The sequence below is a fragment of the Nylanderia fulva genome, unplaced genomic scaffold (genome assembly GCF_048542155.1).
Source record: "Nylanderia fulva isolate GAGA-0341 unplaced genomic scaffold, ASM4854215v1 Scaffold451, whole genome shotgun sequence".
NCBI lineage: Eukaryota > Metazoa > Arthropoda > Insecta > Hymenoptera > Formicidae > Nylanderia > Nylanderia fulva.
The window spans coordinates 58,012-85,165 of NW_028190534.1; the positions used below are offsets into that span (position 1 = coordinate 58,012).

General features: G+C 41.8%; 3 protein-coding genes and 3 pseudogenes across 3 annotated transcripts; 3 read left to right on the top strand and 3 right to left on the bottom strand.

The window, feature by feature from the left end:
* Window positions 1-1,561: 1,561 nt before the first annotated feature.
* Window positions 1,562-3,859, bottom strand: LOC114941943 (uncharacterized). The gene has a single exon (XM_029317144.1). It carries the CDS (start codon window positions 3,857-3,859, stop codon window positions 1,562-1,564), a length of 2,298 nt encoding a protein of 765 aa, XP_029172977.1.
* A 3,047-nt stretch (window positions 3,860-6,906) lies between these two features.
* Window positions 6,907-9,540, bottom strand: LOC146721564 (uncharacterized). Its single transcript, XM_085486614.1, has one exon. The coding sequence runs from the start codon at window positions 9,538-9,540 to the stop codon at window positions 6,907-6,909; it is 2,634 nt and encodes an 877-aa protein (XP_085342740.1).
* A 138-nt stretch (window positions 9,541-9,678) lies between these two features.
* LOC146721565 (uncharacterized) lies at window positions 9,679-12,108 on the bottom strand. The gene has a single exon (XM_085486615.1). It carries the CDS (start codon window positions 12,106-12,108, stop codon window positions 9,679-9,681), a length of 2,430 nt encoding a protein of 809 aa, XP_085342741.1.
* A 2,256-nt stretch (window positions 12,109-14,364) lies between these two features.
* On the top strand, window positions 14,365-16,292 carry LOC146721566 (uncharacterized; annotated as a pseudogene).
* A 7,752-nt stretch (window positions 16,293-24,044) lies between these two features.
* On the top strand, window positions 24,045-25,188 carry LOC146721567 (uncharacterized; annotated as a pseudogene).
* LOC146721568 (uncharacterized) lies at window positions 25,185-25,826 on the top strand (annotated as a pseudogene).
* Window positions 25,827-27,154: the final 1,328 nt, after the last annotated feature.

Genomic DNA, 27,154 nt, shown 5'->3' on the forward strand with positions numbered 1-27,154 from the left:
ACATTGACCGGAGCCTCGCCGATGAGGAAGTGACCGGGCGTAAGAGCCACAAAGTCCGTAGGATCCGCGCTCAGCGGACTGAGCGGCCTCGAGTTGAGGCAAGCCTCAATTTGGCAGAGGAGCGTGGAAAGCTCCTCGTAAGTTGGGGTCTGCTCCCCGAGGACGCGTCGGAGATGATGCTTGGTGGACTTGACCCCGGCCTCCCAAAGCCCGCCGAAGTGGGGGGCCGAAGGTGGGATGAAGTCCCACTCGGTGCCGTCGGCAGCCAGCAACTCCTTGCAATATTTATAGAAGTCCGAGGCGGCGCCGAACATCTCGCGAAGCTCTCGGTCCGCGCCCCGGAAATTCATCCCGTTGTCGCTTGTCAGGTGCGCGCAGCGACCTTGTCTTGATACGAATTGTCTGAAAGCTTCTAAGAACGACGCAGATGAGAGGTCGGATACAGCTTCTAGGTGCTAGTGGCCATACAAACAAATAGGCATATGTAGCCCTTGTAGGACTTGTGCCCTCGCCCCTTCGAGGCGCGTAGCTGGATTGGCCCAGCATAGTCCACTCCTGCGGACAAGAACGGGCGCATGATCCGCACCCGATCGGCCGGCAGCTGTCCCATCTGTTGCTGGGCCGCGGTGGTGCGGAAGCGCGCACACCGCACGCAGCAGTGGATCACGGCGCGTATGAGCGTATTGGCGTGGATGACCCAGTACCGCCGGGCCAAGACGCTTCGTGTCAGCTGAGGTCTCCCATGCAGCGTACAATAGTGCGCGTCACACACCAGTAACAGCGAAAGATGACTCCTTTTCGTTAGGACGATTGGGTGCTTCTCTTTGTAGTTCAGTGACGCGTTCTCCAGTCGTCCGCCTACTCGGATCAACCCATCCGGTCCGAGGAATGGCCGCAGTGCCCGCAACGGAGACTTCCTCGATAAAGGAGCCTCGCGCGTGAGGGCCTTGAGCTCGCCCGCAAAGTCCTGCCGTTGCACGATCCGTAACCATCGTAATCGGCAGTCGTTCAGTTCCTGGGCTGAGAGGTGAGTCGTTCTCGTCTGCGCCTCTCGTCTGAGGACCCTAAAACAGAACGCGCTAACGCGTATTAGTTTAGAGAGAGAGAGGAGAATCTTGTAAGAAGTTCGTTTTCTTCGTTCGTGCCGTGGCCCACCGTGGCTGCGTGCGAGCGGCGCTCCTCGCAGCTGTCGACGTCTTCATGCGCCTCCTTCGGCCAGGACTCGGTCGGACCTGTCAGCCATGGGGGGCCCCTCCACCAAAGCTGAAGACTGGAGAGTTCACAGGGCGTGATGCCTCTGGTGGCAGCATCCGCTGGATTCTCCGCTGTTGGAACGTGATGCCAGCGATCGGCCGACACGATCTCCTGGACGGCGGCACCCGGTTGGCGACGAACGGCTTCCAACGGGAGGGATGTGCTCACAACCATGCAAGAACCACTCTGGCATCGGTCCAGGCATAAACTTTCTCGCTTGTGAGTCCAAGTCCCGCGGCAGTCCGTTGGAGTAGTCGCGCGGTGAGCAGGGCTCCACACAGCTCCAGTCGTGGAATTGACACCGGCTTCACCGGTGCGACTTTCGCTTGACGACGAGTAAGCTCGTTGTATGAGCGCCATTTGATCCAGTGCCCCTTAAATAAATTGCGGCCGCGTAAGCTCTCTCCGACGCATCGGAGAACCCGTGCAGTTGTAGGTTCGTACGGCCGTCCGCCTCCGTGACTCCCGTCCACCGGGGAACACTCAACCGGTCCAACTCCGGCAGGGCAGACGCTAGTCGCAGGTAGTGATTTCGCAGCGTCGGCGGGAGCGGTTGATCCCAATCCAGGCCGGCCATCCAGAGTTCTTGCAAGAAGACCTTAGCTCCAATAAGAACAGGAGCAGCCCAACCCGCCGGGTCGAATAGTCTTGCGATATCCGAGAGCACGGTCCGTTTGGTCTGTTTACCGATCGACTGCAGCGTCGGAATTGCTCTCAGTGTGAGCCGATCGGTGGTTGGAGCCCAGTACACACCGAGAGTGCCGACGGTGTCCGTCTTTAGAAAGAGCCGCTCAGCCTTGTCTCCCTCGGGGCATAGAGCGGCGTGTGATCCGGCCCATTTGCTTAACTCGAAGCCGCTCACCCTGAGAAGACTCACCACCTGATGCTTGATCTCGAGGGCGTCCTCCAGGGAGCTCGCTCCCGCAAGTATGTCGTCTACATAGGTGTTGGATCTGATAGCTTTCGCCCCTTGAGAGAAGCGGGATTCCTCATCCCTCGCCAGCTGTAATAATGTGCGAATTGCGAAATACGGCGCGGACGCCGTACCGTAGGTAACGGTGGTGAGGCGAAACTCCTGTATCTCAGCAGCGAGGTCCGCCCGCCATAGGATTCGCTGTAAATCCGTGTCGTCCCGGTAGACGCGAATCTGACGGAACATCTTCACAATGTCCGTCGTGAACGCGTACTGATGCATGCGCCAACGGGTGAGTACAAGCCAGAGGTCTGCCTGCAATTTTGGACCTGAGAGTAGCACGTCGTTCAAAGAAACGCCTGTAGTTGTCCGGAACGAGGCGTTGAAGACCACCCTGATCTTCCCTTCAGGATCTGTCGGCTTTACTACGGTGTGATGCAGCATGTAGTAAGAGCTACAGGCTTCCTTCTCCCCGCTGGGCACCAGCTCCATGTGTCCTAGCGACAAATAAGAACACATAAACTCTGTGTACTTTGACTTGAGCGCCGGCATCCGCTCGAGCCGACGCTCCGTGCTGAGCAGCATCTGTTGGACCCTCCGACAAGAGGCTCCAAGTCCCGTCGGCGGGTTCTCTCTTCGAGGAAGTCGCACTACGTAACGGCCGCCCTCGTCGCGTAAGTGTGTCTCTGCGAAGAGTCGCTCGCAGTACGATTCCTCAGGAGTTTGGATCGGCTCCGCGGATACCCCCTCCAGTTCCCAAAATCGGCGAAGGTCCTCTTGCAGGTCCGGCTGTAGTATACTGTGATGGGAGGCGATGCTGTTCGAGTCTGCTGCCCTGGTGAGCGGGCCCATCAGCACCCACCCGAAGACGGTCGAGTGAGCGGTCGGTTGTCCTGGGCGGCCGCGCTTCACGTCACCGTTGAGTAGCATGCCGTATACGTCAGCTCCCAGCACGGCGTCGACCGCTGCAGGCCTATCGAACGCAGGGTCCGCCAACTTCAGACCCTCAAGATGAGGCCAATCATGCCTCGCAACTCGACCTCCCGGTGTCAACGCGGTGAGTCTGAACAGCACCAATGCCCTCGGGATTGTTATCCGCAGAGATGGCGATCGGTCAGCTCCAACCATCAAGGTCACCGCATGAGTCGCCATGCCGGTGGTGACGCCTTGCAGGCCTGAGACCGTGACGTTGACTCGACGCCTCGGCAGTCTCAGCTGCTGAGCCACGCGCTCTGAGACGAAAGACGCCTCTAAGCCTAAGTCCAGTAGCGCTCGCACTGTTAGAGCTCTCCCCGACTCTCCGATGAGACGAACAAGCGCCGTCGCGAGGAGAACTGTACCGGAGGTGGAGCTGGACAGCGCTGCTACCTGTCCAGTCTCCTCCGAGAACGAAGGCCTCTCCGAGTGTGCAGTGGATTCTGCCGCAGCTCGAGGAGTCTCCGCTGGTGACGTCGTATTGTTCCCCGTTAGATGAAAAAGCGTGTGATGCCTCTCGTTGCATTGGCGGCAGCGGAATGAGGATGGACATGCTCCTGCTGTGTGACCCTGTCCCAGGCAGTTAAAGCATGCCTTCCGCTTACGCACTTGTTCTCGGCGCTGTTCTACCGAGCATCCCTTAAAGCGCGGGCACGCTTGCAAAGGGTGCTGTTCCTTGCACAGCGGACACGGCGATCCCTTTTCTTCGTTGTTCATGGAGGTTGCATGTGACGAGACGTCATCCCGTCGCTCAGTCCGCCTCGATTTACCCGAAGTCGTCTGTGTCAAAGTTCGCGGCGCGGCGGCGTCCAACGCGCGCGACCGCGTAAGAAGAAACTCCTTGAGCTCCTCAAACGTCGGAAAGTCACTGCTTGCGCGAAGACTCCCACTGGAGGCGGCTAGCGGAATCCAGCTTCTCCACTAGGATGTGGACGAACCAGTCGTCCCAATGCTCTACCGGGCGACCCATTGCCCGGAAGGAGCGCGATGCCTGATTCACGGCAGGCATCGCGATGCCTAATCAGGCGGTTTATCTCTGTCGCAGATGGTTTCGTCACTAGCGTAGCCGAGAGGAGGACACGCATGTGCGTCGCGAGTAGCACCCGTCGGTTGTCGTATCTCGACTCCAATTCTTCTCACGCCGACGAGTATCCTTCCGAGAAAACCTCGATATTCGCCACGACGGCCGCGGCCTCCCCGGTGAGGCTTGCCTTCAGATACTGGAGTTTCTGCACCGCGCCGAGCCCGTTCACGTCGTGAACTAGCGATTTGAAAAGGTCGCGAAAACCCTCCCATTCCAACTGATCGCCGCTAAAGGTCGGCAGATTTATTTTCGGCAATTGGATTTGCCTCATAACCGCACTCGAGTCATCTTTTGACTCCGTGGTTTTGGCCGGTGGGATGTACGAGCGGGAGTTGATACGAGCCTTCATATTAACATAAAGTTCCTCGGTCGACGAATAAATGTCCCGTTTCATATAGTCGGACGCGTCCACCTTTTCAAAATCCATGAGCGAGTAATGAGCGTCGTAAAACGTCGACCAGTATCTTTCTAGTAATTCAAGGCGCGCCGAGAGAAACGATCAAGTCATTTTATTTTTCCCGATTTTAACAAGGTTATCCCAAAACCGCTCGATGAAGCCGGCTGTGATCATTTGTCTTTTCAGCGCGGCCTCCATCGTGGAGCTTTATACGAGACGGAAAAACGAGCGTGAAAACAAAGCGCGACGATCTTACGTGAAAATCCGAGAAAGTGCGCTCAGCTGATCGCGGTCGCGAACACGTAAACGCAGCGTGCGCGGAGCGACGGATCGTCCAAATCGATAGGCAAGACGGGCGCGGAGCGCGGAACGGCATTAGGCGGGAGAATCGGAGCAGCGGGCCCTCGAACTCTAGGCGAAGCGCGCGCGGGGGCGTGGAACGGCACTATTGTCTCTATCGCGAGATCACTCTCGCACTTTTACTTATTCCACTGATCGAAACGTCAATGTCGCAAATGTCACTGACTATAATGATTGTTAATAATAAATTGTCCAGCAATGTCTAATGTCTAGCAATATTAAGAATATACAAGTTTAGAAAGAGATAAGATCGCTTACCGTGTGGTCGGAGTCGCGCACACGAAATCCGGCTCGAAGGACCAGTAATGTTCTTGTCTCGCCGTTCGATTGTTCGTTTGAATACGGTTGGAGGCAAAGAGGGATGAGTTTTGGAAAACGGGACAGGATCCGATAACACTTTACTCAAACTTACTCCACTCACAAGTATATTTTAAGATAAATTACAGGCATAAAGACAATAAATGTTCGCTTATGTGAAAAGGTCGTTTGCTCGCGTGACCAAACGAGAGAGCTCAGCTCGCAAACACTGCCCGGAAAAGGCGCGCAACGGTAAGCGCGGGGCCTCCTTTCCCCTGTCCCGAGCTCCTCGATCCACCCTGCAAGTAAGGAGAAGGACGCCCGCGCTGCCAAAGAGAAAGGTGACAAATATATAAAAACCGTCGAGAATGCTGAATTGTCGCTCTGACAAAAACCGAGTGTCGATCCAGAGATCGAAAATATGTTTTCGATTGTGCGACCTCGGTCTCGGACATCGAGATCGAGTGTGGATCAGCGATTCTCGGCCGCCGGTATTTCGTCGGTTTTTTGTTCGCTCTCCAACAATTTCTTTAAATTGAAATTGCCGCGCTTTTGAACGCGGGTAAGATAGAGAGCGTTCTGTACGAGAAGAAGAAAAACCACGTGGTGAAATACACGAGAAAAGGAATTATCAGAGAAATTAGAATAGTGATCAAGGACGGTGGAAAGAGGGAATTGATGGATTGGAGAATAAACTTTAATTGACGTTTCTTTGTTCTTACAGGTGAGAACGTTTGTAAATAATGTAAATACTGTAATAAACCGACAAAATAAATACTTTGTTCTTACAGCAACGTGATTTGGTTTGATCAAATCTCGAAAAATAAAGAGTTATCTTATAAAACGTCAATTCGTTTATGATAAAAAAGAAGAAAATAGACTCACTAAAATTTGGGTTTACGATAAGAGGATCGGCAGACGAGAAATCAAACATACTGTGCCTAACCTCCATAGATACATTGGATGGCTGTTCTTTCATTATCCCAGATGAATATCAGCCAATAAATTTGCATACAGAATTGATAAAAACACAAGCATTGGCTAAGATAAAGAAGACATTAACAAAAAGACACCTGTATAAGATTTAACGTTGTAGGATGCCGGGTTAACGTGATCAAATGATTGTACGCGTTTGAAACGGTTTAAATTAGTTTATTCACTTTTACAAGTTTGTCGCGTACGAGACTTATGTTTCTCGGCGCTCGCTCTCTCGAGGACTGACTCGAGGGCTGCGCGAATTTCGGAGCTCGCGTAGGGCGGCAGCCGATCGGGGTCCTCGATTGGACCATCAGAAAATCAGGCGATGTACACACGCCAATTAGCGGCGAGTGTACACGTTGGTTTCACGTGTTTCCTTGGCGTAAACACTAAGGAATTTAACAAAAAACATTCTAGAAAATTCGATCGTCCTCGAGGATTCGCTCCGAAGAACGAATCTTCAACATACCGCCCGCCTCGTATGCGAACGAATGCAAAATAAACTTAAACGAAGCGGGAGCGAATCGTCGAGGAAGATGATTACAAAAAACATACAGGTGAAGACGACTCGTACTGAGAAAGTCGTCTCGAAGATTACATAACTCTTACAAGTTAGCGGTTTCATCCGTTGCGGACGCGTTAGAGTTATCACGTATTGGCAGTCGGCATAACTGCGCAATAGGTCGTTTCAATGTGGACCGTGAGGTGCGTATGGTCACAACTCGAACCGGGATGGATCTGCTGTACTCGGGCAAGCTCCCATTTGCTCGGAGGGAGCACGGGACTTTTAACTAATACTAATTCGCCTATTGCGAAGTTAGGAGACTGCTTGCACCACTTGTTTCGCTGTTGAAGCGAATGTAAATAATCCTGTGACCAGGCAGGCCACACGGTTTCCTGCATGGCACGGACTAGTTGCCATCGCGAGAGCCTACGCGGGTCGATCGCAAGTACCGATTCCTCCGGAACGGCTACGAGGGGCCGTCCAATCAGAAAGTGACCCGGGGTAAGCGCCGACAAGTCACCCGGGTCGTCACTAAGCGGAGCGATTGGTCGCGAGTTAAGGCACGCTTCTATTTTACATAGAAGCGTCGCGAGTTCAGCCCTCGAAAGTGTGTGGGAACCAACAGCGCGCCTCAGATGCGTTTTAAGACTCTTGACTCCGGCCTCCCAAAGGCCGCCGAAATGTGGAGCGGCGGAGGGAATGAAATGCCAGTTCACTCCGTCGCCTGCGAGTGCGTTTCGCAATTCAGCATCCTTCGATAAGGATTGAAAGTGTCGATGGAGTTCGTGGTTAGCTCCATGAAAATTTGTGCCGTTGTCGCTATACATGTGACGCGGCAGACCTCTTTGGCTAGCGAACCTCTGATAGGCTGCAAGAAAGCCGGGCGTGGAGTAATCTTCCACTAATTCGAGGTGAATCGCCCTTGTAGCAAGACAAACAAACAGAGCGATATATACCTTTCTGGCATTTTGCCCTCTGCCGACGAATGAAATTACGTGGAGTGGGCCGGCGTAATCAACCCCACAATGAGTAAAAGGCGCCGAAGGAGTGACACGAGCGGCTGGAAGGTCGCCCATGAACTGAGAAGACAATTTAGCCCCGTGACGAGTGCAAACTACACATTTTCGAATGTGCGCCTTTACTGAGCTGCGGCCTCCAATAAGCCAGTATCGCTGACGCAGCACACGGAGTACTAGCTGTGTCCCCCCGTGGAGCATGGATTTATGAGCGCGATCAATTAAGAGATCGGATAAGTGATGTTTCGGAATTATTATAGGATGTTGCTCGTCATAGCTGAGCGCGGAATTCGTCAATCGCCCGCCAAGACGGAGTAAAGAGTCCTCTCCTAGAAAAGGACTCAATCTGCTCAACGAGCTCAAATGCGGCATGGTGCCGTTATTCTTTAGTGAGCGCGTTTCCCGCTCGAAGAATCTCTGTTGCAGATAGCGCAACCAGAAGATTTCCGCCCTCCTAAACTCATCGGCGTTCAGAAGGGGGGAGAGTTTGGAGCGAGACGCGCTCTTTTCTTTTACACGAAGAATAAAGCGATTCATATAGGCAGTCACGCGGACAAGCTTGGTCCAAGTGGAGAACCTATATAGGAGTTCCCATTCCTCGGCCTCTTGAACATGGAGCGTCACAGGCCGTCTTCTTTCCACCGACACCTGCTGATTGGTGGCAGAGTCGAGCGGAGCTGAGACATTCAGAATCGGCCACGCAGTTGATGGCTTCTGAAGCCATCGTGGACCGTTCCACCATAGCGGGTGAGTCACGAGCTCGGAGGCGGTCAAGCCGCGCGAGGCACAGTCCGCCGGATTATCTCGAGACGGAACGTGATTCCAACAAACAGAATCCAGACAGGTATGCACTTCGGATACGCGGTTAGCCACGTAGGTGCTCCATTTTGATGGATGTTGACGGAGCCACGCGAGAGCGATGGTCGAATCCGTCCATCCGTATATTGGAATCAAAGGTAATTTCAACGATGTCAAGGTCCACTTGATTAGCCGGCTGAGGAGGACGATAGCGTTCAGTTCCAAGCGCGGGATGCTTACGGTTTTGATCGGCGCGACCTTTGTTTTAGCAGCGAGCAGAGTGATTTGAAACTTCGTTGGCGAAGGAAGCACTCGAATATAAACGACCGCCGCGTAAGCGCGGTTTGAAGCGTCGGCAAACCCGTGGATTTCGAACGCGAGGTTATTGGAATGTCGACCGGTCCAACGCGGTATTCGGACGCGGTTTAATGATTCTAAATCGTTGGTGTAGCTCTCCCAACGATCGCGCAACTCCTCTGGAAGAGGGGAGTCCCAATCACATTTGAGAAGCCATAATTCTTGTAGCAAGATTTTCGCGGTTACAACAACCGGAGCAGCCCATCCTAGTGGGTCGTATAATTTTGCCGTGAACGAGAGAACGGAACGTTTCGTGTGCGTAACCGATCTCAACGGAGTTATCACGAATTTGAACGCGTCCTCTTTAGCAAGCCATGAAAGCCCGAGAACCTTGAGGTCATCTTCTTTTACGAGTAAGTGATCGGTGACTTCCGGCTGATAAGCCGAAAGTCCTTGAAGAAGAGAGAAGGCATTAGAAGCCCACTTTCGTAGTTGAAAACCTCCCTTTTGCAGGATTTCAACTAGTTGGACACGAGCTTCTATCAATGAAGTCGTATCGTCCGCGCCAAAGAGTGCATCGTCCACGTAGAGGGACTCGCTGAGAATTGGAACAGCCGCGGGATAGTGGTCGCCTTCATCTAGAGAAAGCTGTTTCAGTACCCTCATTGCGAGGTATGGAGCGGGGGCGAGCCCGTACGTTACAGTGAGAAGGCGATAGTGTTCAATCGGCCCATCGGCCGACGATCGCCATAAGATTCTTTGAAAATCCGCGTCAGACGGATGCACGAGAATTTGGCGGAACATTTAAGCAATGTCCGCCGTGTAAACAAATTGCCATTGACGCCAGCGCAATAATATAGCGGAGAGGTCTTGCTGCAGTCTCTGACCGATCAGTAAGTGATCGTTAAGCGAAGTCTTATTGCTCGTTTTGCACGAAGCATTGAAGACAACGCGCAATTTCGTAGTGCAACTCGAGTCGCGCAAAACGGGATGATGAGGAATATATACCGGCTCGAACTCGGAGCGGTCAGATAATTCCACCTTCCTCATATGACCGAGCGAATTATACTCTCGTAAGAACTCGTTGTACTGCGCGTGAAGTTCAGGACGAAGCCGTAGCTTTCCTTCCATTTTATTATAAAGCGAGGTTGCAATGTGCAAAGAATCACCGATTTTTATCGGGAAATCATGCCTGAAGGGCAATCGAACCGCATAGCGTCCCTGAGGGGTACGATAGTGGTTGGCGATGAAATGAACCTCGCACCTCTCCTCCTCCTCCGTGAGGGGGACAGGCCGCGAGATCTCCTCATCTTCCCAGAACTTCTGGAGAAGAGAGTGCGTGCTTTGTTCCAACACGCAGTTTAATACAGATGCTTGAGCAGTAGTAGTCGGCCTACTATTTGTGGGGCCGGAAAGGATCCAACCGAGAGCGGTCAATTGCGCTGTCGGAGTTCCAATAGGACCTCGACGGACATCGCGCTTCAGAAGCGAGCCGTAAAAGTCAGCACCGATCAACAAATGAATTTGATGTTGACTGGAAGGATCAGGATCAGCAAAAGATAGACCCTGTAAATGAGGCCACGCATCGAAGGGCTGAATCCGCGAGGCAGCGTATGAAGTAATGCGTTGAAAAATATAAGCCGTCAGAGGAAAGCTCGGATCGGCTTGAGCACACGGGGTTAACTGTAGTGTTACGCGCGATTTCGCAGTACCCGTGTATTTTTCGCCGAAGCATTTAATTTGTAAATCGGCTCGTTGCCGTTTAGTGCGCAACGTCTGTGAGAGCGATTCTGATATAAAGCTAAAGGTGGATCCTTGGTCCAACAACGCGCGAACCTTTAAGCAGCGACCCTCCCCCGTATGGAGGTCGACCCATGCCGTCGCCAAGAGGACATTTGGATGTTCCTGAAGCGAGGGCGGTACTATCTGGACGGCCGCGACCGTATTGACCGTCTGATTTGTGATCGCATTAGATGCGGCTTGTGACGCAGATTCGGAGGTAGTAGCCTCGGAACTGGCCAAGTTATCGGAGGCATTTTGATTTGCCGCTGAATGCAGCAATGTGTGATGCGAGCGACGACATTGTCTGCACCGATATTTGCTCGGGCATTTCGACGGGAAATGTCCGGACTTTAAGCAGTTAAAGCAAAGTTTATGTTGGCGCGCGAGAGCAAAACGCTGTGAAGCTGATTTCTTCGCGTAGTCTTCGCATTTCGAAACGTGATGCTCACCGGAGCAACAAATACATTTAAAGGCAGTCACGTTGTTTACCGTTAAACACGGTTTATCATTTTTCGAAGAACCGGAGTCCTTGCTTGAATCGGCAAAGTCCGACAAGCCGCGTATACGAAGAGTTAAAAACTCATTAAGCTCCTGATAAGAAGAAGACTCATTTCGTTTGATTCGCGTTAAATTCCATTCGGTACGTGTTCTCGCGTTAAACTTTTGCGTTATTGTATAAACAAGAATGTCGTCCCATTGTTCTACTGGACGATCGAGATTTTTTAACGCGGCTAATGATGCAGACACTGTGTCGCGCAATTTTCGCAAATCGCTTACAATCTCGCTTTTCATTAGTGGAAGGCTAATAAACGCGTGTAAATGAGCATAGATTAACGCTTGCTTATCGTCATATTCATTAGTTAACAATTGCCAGGCAGATTCGTAATTCGCATCGGAAATTTTTAAATTATTGATCAGCAAGGAAGCGTCTCCCGTTACGCTCGTTTTTAAGTAATGAAATTTTTGAGAATTTGAAAGAGCGTCGTTAGTTACTACGAGAGATTCAAAAATGTTTCGGAAGTTTTCCCAATCGGTTAATTTCCCAGAAAACTTTGGCAGCGCGATGCGTGGCAATTGGAAGCAATGATTATTTGTTTCGCGAACGGAGGAATCGGAACTACGATCGGTAAACGGAATTGTATTAGGAGATAATCGACTTATCGTATCTTGCAGCAGATCGGCCGTGTCGATGTAGACATCCTCAGCTTTCAGGAACTCTTCCAGAGTGAAGTACGGCAAGGTCGTTTGCTGCTCCGTGGTCGTCTTTTGAAGCAGTTTGACATGAAGGCCGCGGCAGGCGGCCCAGTGCTCCTCCAACTTGGCAAGCCTACTTCGCGTCTTGGCGAGTGTCACGTTTGATTTGGCCAGCTTTTTGAAGTTGACGAGATCTCGTTTGATCTCGTCAATACAAGCTCCCTGCTCGATGAGCAGGTCACTCACGGCATTCGACATGATTATCGATGCCGGATTGTTGAATCGTTTATCGATTATTCGCTACTGAAGCAAAATATTCAAGCGCGCGCGCAGACTTGAAGCGCCCGCTGATTGACGCGCGAGAGAGAGTGAGAGAGTCCGAGCGCGAGTTAGCGCACCGTCACGTTAAGCCGTTATCGGCTGTCTTTCTCACACGAAGCGATTGCGTGGCGCGTGATAGCGGCGTCGAAATTGCAAATCGCGTGGTTTTTTAAATCTTTAGAAACGTCGAAAATCACCGAAATGATCGAGAGAGTCAAAAAGAGATGCACGACGCGGACGCGTGATAGCGGCGTCGAGATAGCAAGTCGCACACTTTTTAAAATGTTTCGAAACGTCGAAAATCAACAAGATAATCGAGAGAGTCACAGAGAGATGCACGACGCGGACGCATGATAGCGGCGTCGAAATAGCAAGTCGCGCACCTTTTAAATGTTTAGAAACGTCGAAAATCAACAAGATGATCGAGAGAGTCACAGAGAGATGCACGACGCGGACGCGTGATAGCGGCATCGAAATAGCAAGTCTCACACCTTTTAAATGTTTAGAAACGTCGAAAATCAACAAGATGATCGAGAGAGTCACAGAAAGATGCACGACGCGTACGCGTGATAGCGGCGTTCGCGGTCGTTTGCACTGTGGTCTGCGAGAGTCAAAAGTCAGTGAGAAAAAAAATGCACTGGTTAAGATTCACCGGTGCGGTGCGCGTGATAGCGGCGCACGCTCACTGAGAGTCACTGTTAATCAGTAAGAGTCACGATTAATCATTGAGAGTCACTGCGATTATCGTAACGCAAAGCGCGTGCTTGCGGCGTTTGCGGATAACTCGCGAATGTTCACCGCACTCAATTAAGAAAATCACTGGGGCGTGATAGCGGAGTACACGTGCAGTCACTAATCTCGAACGGCGTTTAACTGCCGTCCGAATGCAAAATTGCAAAGCGCGTGATAGCGGCGCTTGCACTGCAAGTGACACTTCAACGTCGAAATTCTGTCTACTCAAATGCAGAATTCGATGTACACCGGATACGTGAGGGTGCGTGACCGTCACGTGGCCGGAGCGCCGCGGCTTAGGCCGGAGCGACGGCAGGCGCGCGATCGAGAGAGCCGCAGCTAGAGAGAGAGAGAGCGAGCGAGAGAGCTTCGGAGCGCGCGGCGTGATACCGTCTCTCTCGCTCTTCGCGTCTTGGAGAGAGCGAGAGAGAGAGAGAGAGAGAGAGAGAGAGAGAGAGAGAGAGAGAGAGAGATCTTCGGAACGCGCGCGACGGTGATCCGTCTCTCTCGCTCTTCGCGTCTTCGAGAGAGAACGAGAAAGAGAGAGAGAGAGAGAGAGAGAGAGAGAGACTGTTTCGGAGCGCGCGCGACGGCTAATTGTCGTGTAGCGCGGTCTCACTCCCGCACACGGAGTCTTTCTACTCCAAACGAGAACGCGTAATTAACGGATTTCTCGTGCCGCGGATCACTGCGTTTCTAAATTTACTGCCCCGATATAGGCACACGAGGCAGAAATTGTCAATCGTTCGAATAAGGTACGAAACGAAGGAGCCCGTTCTTTTCGCGATTTCACTATCACTCGATCGGTTTTTTATTATCCGGCTCGAAGGACCATTTATTTTGTATAAGTTTTAACGTTGTAGGATGCCGGGTTAACGTGATCAAATGATTGTACGCGTTTGAAACGGTTTAAATTAGTTTATTCACTTTTACAAGTTCGTCGCGTACGAGACTTATGTTTCTCGGCGCTCACTCTCTCGAGGACTGACTCGAGGGCTGCGCGAATTTCGGAGCTCGCGTAGGGCGGCAGCCGATCGGGGTCCTCGATTGGACCATCAGAAAATCAGGCGATGTACACACGCCAATTAGCGGCGAGTGTACACGTTGGTTTCACGTGTTTCCTTGGCGTAAACACTAAGGAATTTAACAAAAAACATTCTAGAAAATTCGATCGTCCTCGAGGATTCGCTCCGAAGAACGAATTTTCAACAACACCAATCCAAAAAAATTGTAATCAAGTTATCTGAGGAACTACGTACAGTTTATTTGGATGAAGAACTAAACTTACAATTCAATGAAATTTTTCTAGAAGAAAGAATGGAGATACAATCTGCTGCTAGATCCGTGGAAAAAACTTCAAAAGAAACCATAACAAAATTGTTAGATAAATTATTGGAAGCAAAGCAACGAGACTCTGAACAACAAAATCTAGGGAAAATAGCAGGATAATTTACAATTGAAAAATTTTCAAATAAAAACCCTAACGCGTACCAATGGGTAAACGATTTTGAAAAAGAATGTGAACGCTTTAACATAAAGGAAGACAAAGGAAAAATTGAAATTTTTAAGCTGTTCCTGGATAAATCCAGCCGAGATTGGTATAGCTGTATGATGATGAAACTCACAATAAATTCTGTTCGAAAATCGAACGGCTGATTGTAAACTGAAAAGACCTAAGAACATTATTGCGTTAAAGCTCATGCAAATCGTGACATGCAACATGCATCATGCATCATTTTTTATTAATATTCTTTAAAATAGCGCTCGGCCGCACCGGTATACATATACCCCGCGCCTGCGAAAAGAAAGCGCTTACGTTAAATCCCCGATAATTGTAAACACCGCGGTCACGCGAGAGGAGATACACTTTAGTTCCGATAACAATAAAAAGATTATTTTTCTAAAAGTAAACAATTACACAAAACGCTCTTTCGACCTCAGCAAAACGATAGAATAAAGAGGATTCTTCTCGACTATTCTAGAAACACGGGCCTATAAAAGCCTCCTCTCTCGTGATCGCGGCGCTCTTCTCCGATTGCTCGTCGTGTCAAGAGTGTGTTGCTACTGTTAGAAAAAGATCGCTTGTCTTTTTCTCTTTACCACGTCTAATTACCGTTGCTTGCGGAACGTTTAATTATTAATTACCGACTCGGCTATTTCTTTTGAATTCTCCTAATCCGTTAACTTTTTGTAAATTCTGTGCGGTTTTCAGTATTTGTAATTTCCTTTGTTTTTAGTTAAAATATAGTTATATTAAACGATACGTGTTTGTCGAGTGTCGTGCTTCGCCGTCTTCTCGCTTCCGACATCCTTATCCTGCCTTCCGTCGCGCACAAATTCAGAATGGAGAAAATGGAAAAAAAATTTTGTGCGAGAACCTTCGATTTGTTTTAATTTTCCGCGCAGAGGCAAATTTATTTATTTATAAGTCGGCTCGCAGATACGAAGGAGACTGGATGCGGAGAAAATTGTAAAGGTGGAGAAATTCACTTTTGAGGCAAAGCAGTTTTATTCAAAACTCTCGCAGACAAGATTAAAACGCGGAAGTTTGCTCTAGAACGAGATAAATTCGCGCGATGCTCTTTTCGCTGATATACACGGAGACGTCTCTTCAGTTCAGACTCCTCGAGTAGACTCATTTTTGATCCTCGCGGAATTCGGCAGCTAAGGGGGCGATCGATCATCCGATCGACGCGTGGCACACGTGCTGAAATCCTATTCGCGGACGATTGCCCCATCACGCTCCGAAACGCGAGACAAAGGCGAGTTTTTGTAGATTCCTCGCTCGCGGAATCGAAAACAACCGGAATAACATCTCGGCGTCGAATATTTTCAATTTCTACGATTGACCTTGCTTCGTCGCTCCGAAAATACGTGACAATTTTAAACAAACTTTATTGAGACATACGCCAATAAAGGATGGTCGGCAATTAGATATGCCTTTTCATTCAAATACCAATCAGGACCTCTGCTGGATTACGCCATCAAGAAAGAAAAACTTTTGCTGGAAATAAGAAAATCAATTGATATAGGTACACTAATAGATTTGATAGCGACAGGCCTTCCAAACTTCGTGTCAGATAGAATTGACAGGGAAACTTTAACAACAACTGAAGACTTGTACAACGAAATCGGAAAACTAGAACATCTGGCAAACAAAAAAAAATTTGAAAATAATAAAAATACAAAAGACCAGAAAACAAAAGAAAAGGAAGGAAAAAACCCTGTACAATCTGTAAAGAAAAAAAAGTATACGATACCACCCCGAACACCTATGCTGGTTCAAATCCGAAGAAAATAAGCAAGAAAAAAAAAACTCTATAAAACATGTTAACAACTCAGTAATTGAAACGAAATTAAACGAAAAAGAAACAAAAAACGAGCAGTAACACCATTAATAAAAGTCAAACTAATAGATCTATTTGGAATTTATGATTCAAGCTCAAATGTCTCTCTGATCAATTCTAAAATATTAAAATTAAAAGGAAGAAAAAACCATTCCAACAACGCAGATTTAATAACAATTAATGGTGTTAAGAAAACAAGTGGTTTGACAACTTTAAAAATTAAAATCTATGAAATAGAAAAAGAAGTCAATGTATATATCATCGATAAAGAAAATTTTATATATGATTTTCTAATTGGATTAGACATGATTAAAGAATTTAAACTGGTCCAGAATGAAGATCTAAGAATAACTCAGAAAAATAACTCAAATCAACAAAATAAAACTAGAACAGAAGAAATTTCTACGAATTTACATAATAATAACGAAGAAAAAAAGTCTCTAGTAAATTTTAATGAACAAGTAAAAAAAGAAAATTTCAAGATAAAAATAAATCACCTGACTCTTAGACAAAAAAGTGATATAAGCGAAATGATTGAAAAGTATAAAACAGTATTTGCAAAGGACAAATATGATATCGGGTTAGTGAAAGAATATGAAGCACGAATAGACCTATTTATTGACAAATACTGTAGTAAAAGGCCCTACAGATGTACTGAGCAAGATAAGAAAGAGATTGAAGGGCAAATATCAAAACTATTGGAAAAAAAAACTTATAGAAGAATCCTACAGCCCATTTGCGGCACCAGTAACCTTAGCTTTCAAGAAAGAAGAAAACAAAAAAATTGACTATGCATAGATTTCAGAGACTTGAATAAAATAGTAATACCTCAAGCCCAACCTTTTCCACGGATTGAAGATCTGGTAATAAAGACAGAAATTGTGAACTTTTTACAACGCTGGATATAAACTCTGCGTTTTGGTCAATCCCCCTAAGGATTGAAGATAAAAATAAAACTGGATTTGTCACTCAGAATGGACACTATCAATGGACTTGCCTACCCTATGGACTAAAAACATCACCAGCGATTTTCCAAAGAATACTTGGAAATATACTAAGAACATACAACCTCACGGACTTCGCTGTAAACTACATAGACAACATCTTAGTATTCTCAAAATCCTTTCCGGAACACATAAACCATTTAAGACAACTATTGGAAGCAATAAAGAAGAAAGGGTTCAGATTAAAATTTACTAAATGCACATTTGCTGAAAACTCAGCGAAATATCTTGGTCATATTATACAAAATAACTCAGTTAAACCAATAAAGGATAATTTAATTTTAATAAAAAATTTTCCAACTCCGAAGACTAGGAAAAATATCAAGCAATTTTTAGGAAAAATAAATTTTTATCACGACTATATACCAAAGAGAGCAATAATCTTAGATCCACTGCATAACTTTCTGAGAAAGAATTAAAACTTTATATGGTCAGACGAATGTCAAAAATCATTCGAGACAACTAAAGAACTGCTATGTTCGAAACCGATCTTGGCAATATTTGACCAAAACCTACCAATAAAAATATACACAGATGCTTGTTTAAAAGGCGTCGGTGCAGTCTTAAAACAAACGCAACCAGATAAAACAGATAAACCAGTGGCATATTTTTCAAAACAATTAAATAAAAATCAAGAAAGAAAGAAAGCGATATACTTAGAATGCCTAGCAATCAAAGAGGCCATAAAACACTGGCAGTACTGGCTATTAGACAAGTCATTCACAGTATTCTCGGACCATAAACCACTAGAAAACATGAATATCAAATCAAGGCCGGATGAAGAACTAGGAGACCTGACCTATTTCTTATTGCAATATAATTTTAAGATCAAACATACGCTAGGAAAGAAAAATGTGGAAGCAGACTGCTTGAGCAGAAACCCAGTACTGGAAGCAGACGAAAATGAAGATAAACAGTGCGACCAACCACAGAGAGTCGCAGTCCGGAAGAGAATCTCAAGTCGAAGGAAGCGGCGATCCAGCAGCAGAGCGAGTCGACCGCCAAAATGTAAATAGAATAACATCATTTAATTTTAAGTATTAAGTTAAGATAAATAGTCTAGAAGCAATTTAATAATATAATAACCATAAACAGTCATTTCAGTAAATTTTCTTTTTGTATTGTCAAAGTTTGAGTTTAGAGTTAAAACATACTAGAATACAATCAAACAAATAAAAGATATGTATTTTAAACATTTTTAGTTTAATTATGCAAATTTAGAAAAAATCATAAAAGTCGGCAAAAATTAAGTTTAAATTTCCGAACACAATAAAATACATTTAAATAACAAAAAGAAATGTAATCTTAACAATTTTATTTCATAAAAATCATTTTTAATAATTTTACCAAAAATCATTCTTAAGTTACGAAATATGTCAAAATTACGTTTAAACAACCAAATGACATGTATTTCAAATATTTTAAGTTAAGTTACGTTGATTTATTAAAGTATCTCAATTACTAGTCAAACATCACAAATAATAAGCATATTACAATTAAATAGCATAAATAGCTACTAGTAAAATATCTAATAAATCAACGAACTACGTTTTAGTTACAATGCGAAATATCACTTTGTCAAAATATTTGTATTCCGCTAAGTTAAGATATGAATATAATATCACAAGTTAATTTAAGCTTAAATATCAGTTTTGTTTAATGTCATATAGTCTTAGCAAAGAATAATGTTATTTATTATTTCTCGCGAAACTAACAGATATTTACATATATTAAACGATTAGAATATTATTCATTAAAACACAAATAAAAATTACAAAATAAATAAAATACTCAAAAATAACAATAAATAGGTTAAAATAGGTAGCAAGGATATGTACAAAGTATATTTATAATATAAAGTTATTTAAGATAAGAAAAACCAAAAAACAAGAACTCTCAGTGAGTCAAGCTTAGCATACCGCGAGCGCGCGAAATCCTGAATGGTCAGCGGACCACTGGTGGGGCGGCGAAACGCAATTGGCCGGTGGGCCAAGAGCGGGGCGAGCGTCTCGGCGGCTATATAAGCCGACGCCGAGAGAGCCCGGGAGTTCTATCTCCACCTAGAATTCACAAAGAGGACTTTCAGGAAAAGCATTCTTGAATAATGCGGACAAAGACACTTCGGCAACAATAGCGGTAGTAATACGTCGACTACTCTAAACCACTGTACGCGATACGCGGCGATAAAAAGTGTAACGAGATCGGCAAAACAAAAATTACGGTAACGAGCAATCGACCGAAAAGTATAATGTTAAGGGGATGCCGGAGGTCTACTATTATCGGCCGAACCGATTATATTTTCCAACACCAAGAAGTTTTTATTGCGTTAATAGAATAACAAATGCTTTTCCACGATTAAAGTTAATACAATAATAAACTGCGAAGCTGTCTCAATTTGTGATAAAAAGACAAAAAATTTTTAAATACGAGTTTTTTTTCTGGCTTCTCGCGTCACGTCATAACAATATTTGCTTGTATAAAAGTTTCACAATTTATACGTACAAAATAAGACCATTTCGCGGAAAAGATTGCATAAAGGAATATTAGTGAGCTTGCAGAAATAAGTTTAGAAGTCTAATAAAAAAGATCTTGGTTATGGAATATTTCATTCACATGTGTATGTGCGAAATGACATTTGGGAATAATACAGAGCAGAAAATTAGTTGCGCAATGTCGCGATAGATGGAGCTGCAATCGTGCAGTTAGACAAGAACAGACAGTCATATTATCTTCGTCTCTCTCATGCTGTCTTGTCTTCTGACCACGGTGTGTATACGACCGTGCTTCTGACACTCTCTCTCTCTCTCTCTCTCTCTCTCTCTCTTTCTCTCTATCTCTCTTTCAAATTGCTTGTTCATAATTGTATGCGAGTGATTTGAGAGAGAGAAAATATGCTTTCTAAAAATATGTAGATATAATATGCCAATATTATATATGTTATATGTGTATATATATATATATATATATATATATATATATATATATTTTCATCATATATTTTATATATATATTTTTTTATCAAATATTCCGATTTATTATGTACGTAAAAATGCGCGTCAGATCTTTCGTATTTGCGCGGTATCAGTAGTATGTATGTACCACAGTAATCCGCGCGTATTATACGTTGATATGATCTACTGTGCGACGCCTCACTCACGTCGCGCGGTGCTATGCACGTTCATACGCGTAAAAAGCAGCGTATACTTGAGTTTGTGTGTTGTCCACACCATGGGACGAAAATATGACGCCAAACATTTGCCCCTTTCGAAACGTAGAGTTTCCTTCAAGAAGGGCTGGATGTACAGGTTAGTTTATTTATATACATTTTCTATATATGCATACATACACATACATATATATATATATATATATAAATATATATATACACACACATATATATAATATATACACATACCTATTGAATTATTTAGCAATCTGTCTATCTATCGAACTATCTATCATCTATCGATCAACCTATATCTATCTATCTATCTATCGATTTATCTGTCTCTTTTCTCTTTTCTACATTGCATTCTTTTATATATGCACACGTATATAATAATTTTTTTAAAATATTGTACATTACAAAAGTAAAAATAATTAAATTTATAATCTAAAAATATATAAAAATTTTTTATGAATATAATAATTACAAAGTTTTAGTAGATAATTTTTTGTAATAAATAAATGATTTATATAATTTATTCTTATCTAACTACTGCTCTGTTTTGATAATAATAGTATTATTATGTATTCAATCTCTAAAATACTTTTATATAAATCATTTATTACAAAGAATTATTTACTTTATAATCAATTATAATTATTATAGATAGGCCTGTTTATACACATACACACACTTACACACAATATATATGTGTATGTGTATAAACAGGCCTATTTTTTGTAATAAATAAATTATTTATATGATTTAGTTGTATCTAACTACTGCTCTGTTTTGATAATAATAGCATTATTATGTATTCAATCTCTAAAATACTTTTATATAAATCATTTATCACAAAGAATTATTTACTTTATAATCAATTATAATTATTATAGATAGGCCTGTTTATACACATACACATATATATTGTGTGTAAGTGTGTGTATGTGTATAAACAGGCCTATCTATAATAATTATAATTGATTATAAAGTAAATAATTCTTTGTAATAAATGATTTATATAAAAGTATTTTAGAGATTAAATACATAATAATGCTATTATTATCAAAACAGAGCAGTAGTTAGATACAACTAAATCATATAAATAATTTATTTATTACAAAAAATTATCTACTAAATCTTTGTAATCATTATATTCATAAAAAATTTTTATATATTTTTAGATTATAAATTTAATTATTTTTACTTTTGTAATGTACAATATTTAAAAAAAATTATTATATACGTGTGCATATATAAAAGAATGCAATGTAAAAAAGAGAGAAGAGACAGATAGATCGATAGATAGATAGATAGATAGATTAATCGATAGATGATAGATAGTTCGATAGATAGACAGATTGCTAAATAAATCAATAGGTATGTGTATATATATTATATATATATATATATATATATATATATGTGGCGTTACTGTAGCATTAACTATAGCATTTTTACATCTACACTTACACCACATATACACTTACACCTTATACGTTTTTACACCTTCGTTACTATGTTACAGACCATTTGTTTATTAAACAAATACATCTTTTATTGCTTTTACTTTTTATTGTAATTTCTCATTGATAACACGTATTAATAAAAGCTCTTAAAAAAGTTATCGTTTGTGGACAAATATTACTACATTTTGGTGACCCCGACGTGATCAGTGATCAACATAGGAATATTCTCTTGAGCGGGAAATTCAATTTCTGAATTTTTGAAAAATTTCTATACGTGGTCAAGAATCTTCGGACTTGGATTTCCGGATCGTTTCTTTTCGTCATCAGAATATCAATCGAGATGCCTTTGGATAGATCTCCTCCTAGAACTGAGACAACTAACTCTACTGTTCCGTCTACTTCAACTGCTTTGACATCTTCGAAAGAGAACATTTTAAATCAGGTGGGATCGGAAATTTTTAATTCACCCTCTGGAAATATGCAACAGCAATCTGGTGAGTCCATTCAGATCCATTCTAATGAATTTCGTCTGGTAAAACTTCCCACATTCTGGCACAAGCAACCTAAATTGTGGTTTGCTCAAGTCGAAAGCGAATTTTTGGTATTTCGTATACGTTCCGAAGAAATAAAATATAGTACTGTTATCCGTCATCTCGATGAAAAGGCATTAATTGTCGTTTCGGAAATTGTTGAAAATCCACCCGAAAATGATAAATATAACGCTTTAAAATCGGCGCTCATTAATCGCTTCACGGATTCAGAAGAAAAACGCTTACGTCAATTATTAGCCGGAATTGAATTGAATGATAAAAAACCAACGGAGCTTTTACGAGAGATACGCCAATTATCCGGTGGATCTTTAGCGGATAATATTTTACATTCACTTTGGCTTCAACGTTTGCCATACAAAGTTCAAGCGACTTTAGCTGTTGTTGAGGACGTACCCTTAATCAAGCTAGCTGAACTCGCTGATAAAATAGTCGAACGTGATACCGGGTATCAAATAACCGAAGTAAATACTTCTTTAAAATCAAAGCAATCGGATCTTGCCAATTTAGAAAAAAGAATTGCTGCGCTGGAAGTTTTTCGTCGTCGCGGTAGATCTTTTAGTCGATCTCGAAGTAAAACAAGATTAAGATCTAATTCAAAAGATAAAAAGTCGGATTCTAAGGAACAAATTTGTTTTTATCACAAGAAATTTGGAGATAAAGCAAAGAAATGTACAATTCCTTGTACTAACAAGGGACATGTCACAACTGTCCGGAACCGATTTGATTCTCCTTGAAATATGTTGTTAAATACACAAATCTAAAAGACACGTATTTTTTTATACGTGCGCAATTTGAGTTTTAAGGGGTGAAACACCCCTTTAAAGAATAACGGTATTTTTCTTTAGGATCAAATATCTGCTAAACTATAAGAGATATAAAGAAAAAACGTACAACAAATTTTAATGGCTTGAAGAGTACTTTAAAGTTATATGAACAAAAATTTTTTTTTTTTTTTTTTTTTTTTTTAAAACCCTCACCACCTAATTTTTTTTTTCAAAATTAAAAATTTTGTTTTACCTAATTTAAAGCTTATTTTTTTCCAAATTCAACCATGTGTAATAAAGTTATGTTACGAAATATCATTTTCGAAAATTAATTATAAACGCTCCCGTATATACGCTCATCCGTGCTATGTGCGTAAGTAATTACCGTCGAACAATAAAATATATAAAAAATGTTTTTGTATAATTCTTATTTATGTTTTCTATGTATTTATAACTGCGTATTGTGTATATTTAGATTTAAAAAAAAATTTTTAAATATAATTAATAAGAATTTTTTAAATATACCCCCTGCTTTCTTATTATTTCTTTAATATTTAATTTCTTCTATAAAAATTAAAAACAATTATATTTTATAATAAAATTATTTTTTAATTGAATCTTGCGAATACCAATGTCGCAATATTTGGCATAAACAAATTTTATATCTTACGTTAAATGAATCATAAGATAAGATTATGTGTACGTGTTCCAGATAAGTTATAATTTTTACAATAAAATCTTTAATACGTTAAAATAAATAATAAAATAAGATTATGTGATGACGTATTTCTGATAAGTTAATATAAATTGTTCATGTAGCAGCATAATTCTCACAGTCGGTGTAGTCTTTTCGTTGTAATAATATCTGTGTAAACTGTTCTTTTATTGCAATAGAAAGCAAAATATAACATCTTTGAATATGATTATCAATCCGCTTAACGTTGTTAGACTTTTATTGGTGTCAATAAATTCAATATATTTAACAGAAACGCCAGTAACTGAAGCAGAAGTGGAATTAAAGGAAAACATTAAAAAAATATTACTGGATAGCGTTTTTCATTATAATGGGGTGGAAGTAACGGAAGAAATATATCTCGATTATGAAGAACCTTATAAATTACATAGTTTTGAAATAATTGAAGATGACGAAGAAGCATGGCATGAAGATAGTTTAAATTCTCATCCTCATTGTTCAAATGATGATACAAATTTTGATAGTTCTTATAAAAGACGAGCTGTTGAGTATTGGCGATTTCGGGACACTGATGAAAACAGTAATGACAGAAAAAGGAATCGTCCTCTAAGAGTAGTACAAAATAAATTTAGAAGAGTTTCATCTGAACGTCAGTTAAGGCGATGGGAAGAACAAATACAATCAGGTGGAAGTCGTACAGAAAAATTATCTTACATCTCCAAATTTACACATGATAAATTTACTGCAGCTGTCGAATCAGGATTCATGGTTCATGATATTGATTTAAAAAGATGGGCTTTACAAGCTCAAGAAGAAATAGGAAATTTAAATCCTATATTTAAAGCATCTCACAGTTGGATAGCAAGATTTAAGAAGTCTCACCGAATTGTTTCAAGAAAAGTTACGAAGTTTGTCACTAGAAGAACATTAGAAGATTCTGCTGATTTGCAAAAATCAGCTGATGATTTTCTGGAAACAGTAAAACCTCTTATTGAACAGTTTGGATCTGAAAATATTTACAATTCAGATCAAAGTGGTTTCCAATTGGAACTTCACTCTGGAAGATCATTGTCTAACCAGGGAGAAAGAAAGTAGAACGTGTCGTGCAATCCATATCATCAACAACCCATTCATATACGATACAACCAATAATATCCTGTAATGGCAATTTGTTGTCCCCTTTATTTATTGTATTAAAAGAAGCTAATGGTAAATTTGGACCAAGAGTACAAGAAAAATTTATTTAAAGCAGAAAATGTTATTGTAAAAGCATCGAAATCTGGTAAATGACATCAGGTATTTTCCTTTTATAATTACTTTTTTTAACAACCTTATTTTATTTAACAATTTAATAAGAGTCATAAAAAAACTATTAAATTAACATTTATATTTTGTACAGATCATTTTAAAATGTGGTTAGAAGAAGCTTATTCGCAAACATTGGTCCTAATAGCGTTCTTCTTATCGATTCATGGACTGGACATTGCCCCAATATGATTTCGGATTTAACACCTCCTGGAACACATATTACTACTATGATATACCGAAAGGACTACAGGGAAATACAACCATTAGATGTTTAGGGATTCAGAATTTGGAAAAATTTTGCTAAAAGGTTTTCAGATGCGGTGTTTACTGTTGGAAAGTAATATAAACTTACATGAACGAAATAATATAATAAAATTGCAATCTTTGATACATAATCAATTGTCATCCCCACGATATCAAAACTTATTTAAATATTCGTGGTTTAAAAGTGGTTATACGAATGAAAGACCCAGACGAATTCGAAATCCAGTACACTTAGTTTAGACGAAACTTTAACAAAATGTGATATCGAAGGTTGCAATAATATAGCTGTAGTAGAAGATGTTCTTGGTGCAAGAAGTTCATTATGTTTGAAACATTTTTTTGTCGAATATCCTTATGTAATGTGTATAATGAGTGAATAATATAAAATGCAAATACATTTTTAAAAAAATCTAAATATACACAATACACAGTTATAAATACATAGAAACATAAATAAGAATTATACAAAAACATTTTTTATATATTTTATTGTTCGAACGGTAATTACTTACGCACATAGCACGGATGAGCGTATATACGGGAGCGTTTATAATTAATTTTCGAAAATGAATTTCGTACATAACTTTATTACACATGGTTGAATTTGAAAAAAATAAGCTTTAAAATTAGGTAAAACAAAATTTTTAATTTTGAAAAAAAAAATAGGTGGTGAGGTTTTTTAAAAAAAAAAAAAAAAAAAAAATTTTTTTTTTTTTTTTTTTTTTTTTTTTTTATAACTTTAAAGTACTTTCAAGCCATTAAAAATTTTTTGTACGTTTTTTTTTTTTCTCTTTTTTTTGCAGATTTTGACCAAAGAAAAAAAACCCTTTCTTTAAAGGGGGTGTTTCCCCCCTTAAAAAAACAAATCGCAGTATAAAAAAAAAGGTTTTTAGATTTGTGTTTTTTAAAAACATTTTAAAGAACAAATCGTTTTGGACATTTGAAATGCCCTGTAAATCAAAAATCTTTGGGCCAGATTTTAAAGAAAAATAAAATACGTTGAAGATAGAGGAATCGCAAGGTTTACCTGTTCGTGTTATTTTTTAAAAGTTTTTTTTTAAATTTCTTTTTGCCTGGTTACATTTTTTTTGCTTAAAAAAAAAATTTTACAAAAATTAAACCCAAAATTTTAAAAAATTTTTGTGCTACGGAAACACATTTTATATTTTGGGGGTTAAAAAACTTTTTTCCCCGGGTCTTGGGGTTGGGGAATTTTCCTTTGGGAAATTTTTGGGGGGGGACATACAAAGTCCCATTTGGGCAGATTTCCCCGACTTTAATCCCTTTAATTTAAAAAAAAAGTTAATTATTCCCTTTAAAGGTCTTAAAAAAGTCCCCCAAAAGTATAAATTTTCCCAAACGATAACTTTTTTTAAAAGGGTTTTTTAATAGTGTTTTAATGAGAAATTAAATAAAAATGAAAGAAAAAAAAATGTATTTTTTTAAAAAAAAATGGTCGAACTAGTAAGAAGGGTTTAAAAAAAGTAAGGTGTAATGTATATGTGGTGTAAAGGGAGAGTAAAAAAGCTATAGTTTTGCTACAGTAACGCCACGACTCCCCCCCAAAAAGACATACGTTCGAAAGGACTTTTTCTTTGTGGGGAATTCGTAGGGTTTCCAAAAAAGCAGTAAAGAAATACAGATATCCGCTAATGGGTTTGGAATGCGGTAAAATGATGGTACA

Coding starts and splice junctions, on each gene's coding strand:
- LOC146721565 (XM_085486615.1), bottom strand. CDS start 12,108: ATGTCGAATGCCGTGAGTGACCTGCTCATCGAGCAGGGAGCTTGTATT.
- LOC146721564 (XM_085486614.1), bottom strand. CDS start 9,540: ATGAGGGTACTGAAACAGCTTTCTCTAGATGAAGGCGACCACTATCCC.
- LOC114941943 (XM_029317144.1), bottom strand. CDS start 3,859: ATGAACAACGAAGAAAAGGGATCGCCGTGTCCGCTGTGCAAGGAACAG.